The sequence below is a fragment of the Apaloderma vittatum genome, unplaced genomic scaffold (assembly GCF_000703405.1).
Source record: "Apaloderma vittatum isolate BGI_N311 unplaced genomic scaffold, ASM70340v1 scaffold39674, whole genome shotgun sequence".
Lineage (NCBI taxonomy): Eukaryota > Metazoa > Chordata > Aves > Trogoniformes > Trogonidae > Apaloderma > Apaloderma vittatum.
The window spans coordinates 7,421-16,607 of record NW_009713992.1 but is presented as its reverse complement, the minus strand read 5'-3'; the positions used below and the strand labels follow the sequence as shown (position 1 = coordinate 16,607).

At 41.3% G+C, this 9,187-nt stretch overlaps 1 protein-coding gene across 1 annotated transcript in view; it reads left to right on the top strand.

The window, feature by feature from the left end:
• The first annotated feature begins 1,327 nt into the window (after positions 1-1,327).
• XPNPEP3 (X-prolyl aminopeptidase (aminopeptidase P) 3, putative) overlaps positions 1,328-9,187 on the top strand; it is a 13,460-nt gene continuing 5,600 nt past the window's right edge. Inside the window, exons 1-5 of the mRNA XM_009868572.1 lie at positions 1,328-1,457; positions 3,912-4,319; positions 6,112-6,314; positions 7,203-7,265; positions 8,635-8,748. Of these exons, the coding sequence (XP_009866874.1) occupies positions 3,968-4,319; positions 6,112-6,314; positions 7,203-7,265; positions 8,635-8,748 (732 nt within the window). The 5' untranslated portion in view covers positions 1,328-1,457; positions 3,912-3,967. The remainder of the gene's footprint in view (positions 1,458-3,911; positions 4,320-6,111; positions 6,315-7,202; positions 7,266-8,634; positions 8,749-9,187) is intronic.

Genomic DNA, 9,187 nt, shown 5'->3' with positions numbered 1-9,187 from the left:
CGGTTGGGTCTGAGGGAAGAACGGCTCGTTGTCTGAAAAATAAAAGCAACGCTGTTGTCTGAAAAATAAAAGCTCCTTGCCGTCTTCAAACTGCTGCTTTATTTAGTGCCTGCTGCAGCCTCCTGTCTCGTTGCAAGCCGTCCTGTTTGTTCTCCCTGTAGGTGGAGAGAAACAGTGAAAACTCTGTTTTTTTAAACTGCACAAGAGCTGTATTTCCACGCTGTAGCTGTGTTTGACTGCCTGCGTCTCCCCACTGTTACTCCAGTCTGTCATCCCATAGCGAGTGCTTTATGTCATGACTATTCAGTTGTTAAGCATAAGAAATCTTCACTTGGTGCCTGATCGTGCTGGCTCCCACAGAAAATCCCGAGTCTTCGTGTTCTGCTCTAAGTCTCTGAGTCCCAGCTCTCTTAAAGGCAGGCAGATGTTTTTCTTGTGTTGTATTTGCTTATGCTACTGAGCAGTTGATTATCATTTGTTCTAAGAGTCCAGCGCCACGCTATGGCAGCACGGATTGATTTTTCAGTGGGCACATGGTGGCAGGAAAGAGAAACAGTTTCCAGAACATTACCTGGTAGATGTTGGGAAAGTGATTACCCTTTCCTTCCACGCATCTGATGATTCGAATCTAGGCAGAAGCAATTCTTCAGCTGCAACTGAGAGTTCCAAAGCTGGTAAAGTTTGGGACAGCGATATTTAATTGTAGCTTTTGTCTTATCACGCATACCTCCAGCTCCCAAATGCACGCTTGTAAATTCTGCTTTGGCTGTGTGGGGCTTGGGAAAAGGGATACATAACTGTGCTTCTGAGGAACTGTGTTCAGTCTTGCTAATGCTACTGTCAACTAAGTTGAATACATAAACAGGGACTGTCGCCTATCTTTCATGCAGAGAAAAAAAAAATCACATTGCTGCATAAGCCTGTGGTATTTGATGGCTTATTTGTGACGTTATTAGTAAAAAAAAGAATAACTGGAGGAGCCATGAAAACTATAAATGAGTAGTATTTTTGAAGACATAGTCAAGAAGAGACGATGTGCATCATGAACACCAAGTGCAGAAATCGGGCATGTGCAGACTGACATAGGAAAACCTGGAAAAGGGGTTTTCCTGATTTAGCACATGTTAATTTCATTCAGTCTCTTTTATGAATATTTGAGTTGTGCACACATTGTTTCACAAACTATTATGGTGCAGAGCAAACTGAGAAGTGAAGGGGGGGTGTTCATGTCATGTAAGGTGAACGAATGCAACTAAGAATCAGATGACTGGGGTATAATTCTGCAGTTTGCTAACTGGAAAGGTCTCTTGCCTTGACATGCTGCATTTCTCTTCCTCTAGTTTGCAAGTCATGTGCTCTCCGACGATTTTCCATCCAGCCTGCCCAGCAAAAGAAGATTCCAAACCGGTATTTGGGCCAGCCCAGCCCCTTCACACACCCACACCTTCTCAAACCAGGTTAGGTTCAGGTCCTGCATGCGCCAATCATTGACATTCTCTTTTGCCTCTATTTTCCTGAGATGTTTAGGACAGAGTATTGATTTGCTACATCGTACAGGTGTCCATGATTTCAGCTGTTCCTGATTAATTTCATTAGGCAATACTTATATTTAGTAGTTAATTTCCTTGTCTGAGATTAACTGATTCCAAAAATAGGAAGCTTTTTACCTTTTTCTCATGGAGTGCTTGGTGTCACTGACTTTGGTACTACAGACCTTTGGTGGCAGTGGCATCTTGGGAGCTCATCATCCTGCAGATACAGTATAATTTTTGTTAAGGGGGAGTCCTTTGTGCAAGCTGAATTGCTGGAATGCGTCATATCTAATATCTTGTGGGTAACAAAAGCGTCAGAAAATGAGACTAGAGAGAGACTGAGAGCTGGACACCACATGCCTAAAGAACATGCTCCCTTCAGAAGAATATTCAAGCTTTGGGGAAAAGGAAAAAAAGATAGATTTGTGGCTATAAAGTTAAAGGGTAGTAAAGAAAGATATGCAGTTTTATGAGGTTAATGAAAATGAGTATGTAGGTATGAAATGACTATGGTTAAATCTCAAAAAACTTTGAAGTCAAAATATGTGCGGAAATATGTCCAGTAAAATATTCTGGTATACAGAGAGAACAGATGAATATATAATCGTGCACTTACATATTTAGAATAATTCAGGTCAGAAGAGACCTCAGGAATTTATTAGGCCAACCCTCTGCTCAAAGCTGAATTAACTTCAATATTAGATCAGATTGCACAAGGCACTGATTAACAGCTCACAGAAGATGAGGCTGACACTTTAAAAGTACTCACAGCTGAAACACTGGAGATTAATTCTAGCAGACCATAGTAATTATCCATTTAAAATAAAACATTGTTTTATTGCAGTTATTGTTTTAAAAAGCAAATGCCTTTAGGGCAAAGAGAATTTTCAGGCCTTGCAGTCAAAAGACCAATGAGATTCCAAAGTTCCACCCTCCTGCAGCTTCTAAACTTCACTGGACTGTTTGTGGTCGTTAGAAAGCTGACTGGAATGCAGCAGAGCATAGGAAATTTGCAGTATAATATTGCAGAAATGTGATGTCAGATTGCAGTAAACCCCTTTCTGTATTCTCTGTCATCTCTACATCTACAGAGCAAAATAAATTAGTTGGTTTTGTTTTTTTCTTTTAAAAAATACTTTTACACCAAATAGGTGTTGGAGATGTATGGTGTTGAAAATGTGTAAAGTTCAATGCAAATACAACATACGGGATTTTCTTGAACTCCCTTTTGTCATGGAAAAACATTCTGGATAGAACTTCCCCCTCTCATTTCACCCGTGAAAGAATCCACTTATATTACAAGTCAAATTTCAATTTTTCTTCTAGAATCCTCTAAGGTCCCTTCCAGCCTAGGCCATTCTATGATTCATCACTGTGTAATGTATTAAAGAGGAAGAAAAGATTATGAAATTAGGAAATTAACAGTATGAAAACGCAGTCTGTATTAAATAGAGTACTAGCCAAAGTACTGATTAAGGCTTATGTATGAATTTAAATAATATTGAAGGAGTCTCACATTTTTAAAAATACGTACTTCATCGTTGGTGGTTGTTCTTTCAACTTCAGTCTGGTTTTGGCGAGTATCTTGATCGCTGTACTTCATATCCTTCGTGACTGGAGCAATTTAAAATGTTAAAATTTGTTTAGTTAGCACCATTAGGAGTATAGCACTTAACTTTGGAAAAATCTGAATTGTTAATTATTGAGAAAACGTACATCTGCCCTGGAGAAGATTCCTTCTCTTAACTGGAGTCTGACGCCAGCCTGCAGTTCATGGTTTCTTTCTGCCTGGAATCTTGTGACTGGTTAGACTCTGCAACCTCTGTGTTTCTGCCTGATCTCCCAGTACCTGTAACAATCAGTCTGCCCTTTTGGTTTAGGACTAGTTACTTTATGAGTTGACTTAGTGTGTTTTTGAATAGACATTCTAGCTTTATCTGAGGAAACGAATGCTTAGCCTCAGGAGGTAATCTTCTGTTCAATGTCCAGATGCTATAAAACCCATCAGTTTTCAGCAGTCAAAGTCCAGTTTGCCTTGCCCCTTCCCCTTTTTTCACATCTTCCTGAAAACATCCATCTGTTTTGGATGTTTCCCTAAATCTACCACGTTTTGTGATAACCTGCTTTTGCACACAAATACTTGAACAGAAAATCCAGTTTGTTGAATTTCTGTCTTTGCATTGTGAAAAAGCAGACTGAATGAGGATGAGCTGTAGGAGTGGAAGCTGAAGAGGTGGCGTGAGAGAGCAATGAGAAGGCTGGTGAGGGACCACGACGAAGCCGTGCACAGGAAGCGCGTCAGGGCGCAGGCAGGCACGTGGCTGTTAAAATACCGCGAGGGCCTTGAGTTTCTCAATCCGATTTGTTCTGTATTTGTAGGAGAGGTAACTCCAGGATTGTCACAGGTGGAGTATGCTCTTCGCCGACACAAACTGATGACATTGATCCAGAAAGAAAGCCGTGACTGGGATGGATTGGACCACACAGTGATTCTGTTATCCAACCCCACGTACTACATGAGCAATGACATCCCCTACGTTTTCCACCAGGACACTAACTTCCTGTACCTCTGTGGGTTCCAGGAGCCTGACAGCATCCTGGTGCTGCAGAGCATTCCTGGTAAAGCACTGCCCTCCCACAAATCCATACTTTTTGTGCCCCGGAGAGATCCAAGCCGAGAGCTGTGGGACGGGCCCAGATCAGGCACGGATGGGGCAATTGCTCTCACAGGAGTAGATGAAGCTTACACCGTCGAGGAGTTCAGGCACTTGGTGGCCAAGCTGAAAGGTAACAAAGAAATGGAAGGGGGTGTGAGATGAGATGTGGTTTGCAGAGTCTGAATGGTATGGGCTTGGAAGGTCGTCTGTGACACTGGTTCAAGAATATCATAGATTTGGGGAGGCACGGGGGGTGTGACAGTATGACAAGACAGTTGGAAGTTCTTGTTAGTTTCTTGAGGGTCCCCAATGGAAAAGTAGTTTTGAAAATAATAATTTCTCCTCCCCCCTGAGTTTCATGGGAATGCCAGTGTGCACACCTGTGAAATGCAACGAACAGGATAAGCAGGAGAGCATCACAAACAGTTACTGTTTTGGTTGTGTCTTTTTGCTGACAGAGCCAGAACCTGGTGATGTATAGGAAACTTGAAGGTATTTTATTTATAATAGGCTTGGAAAATGATCCACAGGGAGGTTGTTAGCCTGCTCACCTTTTTTAGCTAGATGTTGGCTTACTCTTGAAATACAAATATTGCAGTACTTCAGACATGTTCTTCTGCATCTAACGTCACCATGTAGCCTTAATACTTATAATCCAGCGTGAACTTAAATGCATTATAAAATGAAGTTGAAGGCTTAAGACAATATAAAAAGATCAAGTATTTGAGGGATTATACAAATGAATAAAGTGAGTTCTAGTGTCTTAAATACCATCTTGGATTCTGGTTATTTTGTTTCCAAAAAAGATAAGTAGAAAAGTCACAGAAAGGGCAACAAGAATGATCAAAAGCATGGAGTGTGTGTGAGGTACATGAGGGACAAACCTGGTCAGTTGAAAAAGAGTAAAAAGAAGGTAAGGTATGAGAGATGTATATGGTTGTGGAAAGTGTGGAGAGGATGAGTAGAAATGATTAGTTGCTATTTTTCATAATTCACAAAGGGAACACTGCATGAAGTGATTGCCTGGCAGGTTTTGACATTTTCTAAGTTTCGAGTTGTAGATCATTCGTGGAAGGTTTCGAATTTCAAAAGTATAAGTGGATTCAGAAGTTTTTAATTCTATGGGGGAGAGGTCTGTGAGAAACATTTCTTCACCATTATGAAGATGCAGTCTTGAAAAAACCAGAAGTGGGGAGGATGTGCTGTTCATAAATGCCCAGTTTCTTTGAGACTTTGTAAGCACCTGCTAATATCTACTGTCCCAAAGAAGGAGGAGCCTGGGTAGAACTTAGCTGTGACTCAGCATGGCTTTTCTACTCGTTCCCATTTAAAATACCTCTGTGGTGAGAATGTAAGTGCTAACTCAGATGTTCTAAATGAGATTTCCACGTAGGTAAATATGTTTGTCCTCAGTAAGTTAATCTTCCTTGAATGGCTGAAATAAGCAGTTGTTTCCCAAAGATACTCTGAAGCATAGTTGGTAACAACTCTGATTCCATGTGATGGGTGAGAGGTGAATTGCCCTACAGCATCGGGGCGAGGGGCAGCCTAAATGCGAGAACATGCACCACTGCAGTGCAATGGGTGCTTAGCTTACACAAGTTCAACTTGGATACGCAAACTCTGAATGGATCTGTGCAAAACACATGTATTCAGTGGTGACTGTAAAACCCAGTACTTGCGTCAAAGTGGGGAGTTGTCAAATCTACGTGCTATGAATAGGTAATCGTCTAGATTTTGAAGAGATTGCTAGTACCCTGCAACAGAGAAAGTGCCTACATGGTCTGTAAATGCAGATTCAGAGGAAATTAATTTCTCAAATATAGCAACAGGTCTAATTCAGGAGGAGTGAGTTTGTGCATTATGAGGAGGACATTTCTATATTTATTTTTGTCAGTGTCAGCTTTTGTTTTACATTCCAGGTGAGTCAAACATTGTTTGGTATGACTTGAGAAAGCCAGTGCATACGGAGCTGCACTCTGACTACATGCAGCCCCTGGCTGAGATAAAAGCTCGGAACAGAAACCACATCCAGGGCATCCGACATCTAGTGCAAAACCTTCGGCTGATCAAATCTCCTGCAGAGATTGAAAGGATGAAGATAGCTGGAAGGGTGACAGCAGAGGTATGGGGTTGTATGCTCTCCAAATCAAAGGGTGCATTCCTTTAAAGAGGAAAGGGGCGAGGGCTGTTGATGGGGTGACATGGGTTGGAAGGATAGCTTTGATCTAACCTGTTACTGAACTGCTGTGTCTCAGCCATCTGCTGGGCTCAGCTCCTTCCACATGACAAAGAGAAATGGGAAGACTGCTTGGACTCCCAGGTTCTCTCAGTGTAACTCCAGTGAAGAAAGTCATCAGCTGTTAGATTTGTTTAAAAGCAGTATCTATTCAGGAACAGGGATAGCCACTTCACTCTCTCCCAGCTTCCCCTCCCCTTCCCCATGCCATTTCCTTTTCCATTTATCCTCCTGATTTTGAGGAAACAGGATTTTTGTGAACAGGATTTTGGTGAATTTTTGCTGTCTGTGTCTCTGTATTCCCCCTTCTCCCTCAAATACGTTTTGAACTCATTGACCAGTTTTAAACAAATCTGAGAGATGCCTCAAATGCAATTATGTTTTTGTAAATATTATTAAAATACATAGCTAAGTAGAAAAGAGCAGTGCTCTTTCTCATTTCTCTGAAGGAAAAGCTGCATAAGACACTCAGACACTCATATGTGAGAGAATCCATGGGTGAGACAATTTGTAAAGTGCCAACCCATGAGATCAGCTTCAGTCATCTTAACCCTTTTTCAAAAACTGTTGTCAGTCAGCCCCTAAATACAGTTTCATGGGAATCTGAGCTTTATTTTTTCTAGTCCTGACAGCTTGCCGCATTTTCATCTGCCTTTGGTTCCTGTGTTCTGGGCCAGCTGATTTTAGGCCTTCCTCCGTAGATATCAGGTGAGGAAAAAAACTTCTCTGAAGTTCAGGCTCCTTTGCTAACTGAAAGGCCGTTGTTTTTCATAGGCTTTCACAGAGACAATGTTTGCCAGCAGATCCCCAGTGGATGAAGCCTTTCTGTACGCAAAGGTGAGTACTGTGTGGTTGGAGGTGGCATAGAAGGGATGGATGTTGTTTGTCATTCCAGGAAGCTAGAAATGTCAGATCTCTCTATAATGTGCATCCCACTGTAGCACATTTCTCCTTCACCAGACTGTTATGCTTCATAGGACGTGTGGAAAAGTCAGTGTGAGGAATTCTTCAGCTGTACTTCCCATACCCTTTTGAAGGAATGTAGGGGGTTGTCTAAGCTGATCTATTGGTGTCTTTTCCTACTGTATTTAAATACAAAACCTGCTAAAAAAATCAGATATATAGTTGTTCTATAATACAGTTCTATTGTACAGAATGTAAGTAGTTATAATACCTATTTGTAAAGCCTGCTTGTCTTGACTCTAGCCTCTTACTACATCCGATTACCACGGCTATCTTGAAGCAATGTAGATGCATCCCAATTACAAAATAAGAAATAATTTTCCTTCACATTTGGTAAGGAATTTTGTAAGCAATTGCAATGAGATGCTTGTTTGAGAAACATGAGCAGGGTTTGACCCTCTTCTATGACATGGCACTGAGCAGCAGTACTGACTTGTAGAGAAAATTATTTTAATTAAAGTGTATTTTTCACTCCAGATCAGGATCATAAAACCTGCTTTACTTCATGTAGACATCTGGCAGTGTTCTCTAGGTAGTTATAGAAGACATGTTATTAAAATATTGAGGATATAGAGGTTCTTTACAGATGTTGGTTGGACTCGATGATCTTAAATATCTTTTCCAATCTAAACAGTTCTATGATTCTCTGTAAGTTTATTCATTTCCATGTTCTCACCAGTTTCATCATGCGAGAAAGGTAAAGATGTTAAGGGTTACAGTGCCTGTTGTTCCTTGGACATCAAGGTAGTGCATGCTTTCAAACCTTCTTAGTTCAACAGGGTCATGAAAATAGATGCTGCTTTAAATATGCTGGTACCTTGTAATTTTAAAAGACAAAACCAAAACATGACTGTTGTCATGCTAACGTTTAAGATCATTGAAAATTCACAAAGTCATGTGGCAACTAAGAGCATTATTTTATATAAGAACAAATCCTTACCTGGATTTATGACAGTGTAATGAATATTTGATACAGTATTGAACACCTTGAACCAGAAAGAGCCATGAGACCAGATGTAGGCTTAAAACCCTCTCTTGAAAAGTAGATAGTTCTGTATTTTTTTCCTCCAGTGTTCTTGGAAAACCTTCAAGGCTGCTCTCGTTTAGTGTGCTTTGTTTCAGTTTCTCTTTTTACTGTACAAATTAAGAAAACAGTTGTAGGACATGAATTATAATAGCTCTGAGGTGGTTAATCACCTGAATCGGCACTAACAGTCTCCTCTTCTCTGAATTGGTGTTCCAGTTTGAATTTGAGTGCCGGGCTCGTGGTGCTGACATCTTGGCATATCCCCCTGTTGTTGCTGGTGGCAACAGATCAAACACTTTGCACTATGTGAAGAACAATCAGCTCATCAAGGTAACCTGAGTGCTGTCCAGTAACCTAAAATGCAGTGCTGTGACACACTGTCCCCCTATGTGTCCCCTAGCTGCTCTTCTCTTTGACTGAACAGATCGCAATGCTTCAATATGTGTTTTCAAGTGAGCAGGGGAGAGGAATCCTGCCCTGCTTGGTTTTCATGCCAGCGACAGATGGACTTCGCTCCGTCTAGTCTCTACTTCTCTTTGCATTCACTGCAGTATTTTATGTACAGTGGAAGGACATGCAAACAAGCTTGCAAATAACTTGATTTAGTGAGTATGTCTGCTGCAGCCGTGTGCGGTGCCGGGCGGGTTGCTAACCTCACAGGGGAGAAGGAGCACTGCAGCAGGCAGAGTGAAGGGGCTGTGGGGAGTCTTCTGCTGTCACCCGCTGTGCTTGGCCTTGCTTGGCAACATAAGGTGCAGTAATGCATTCC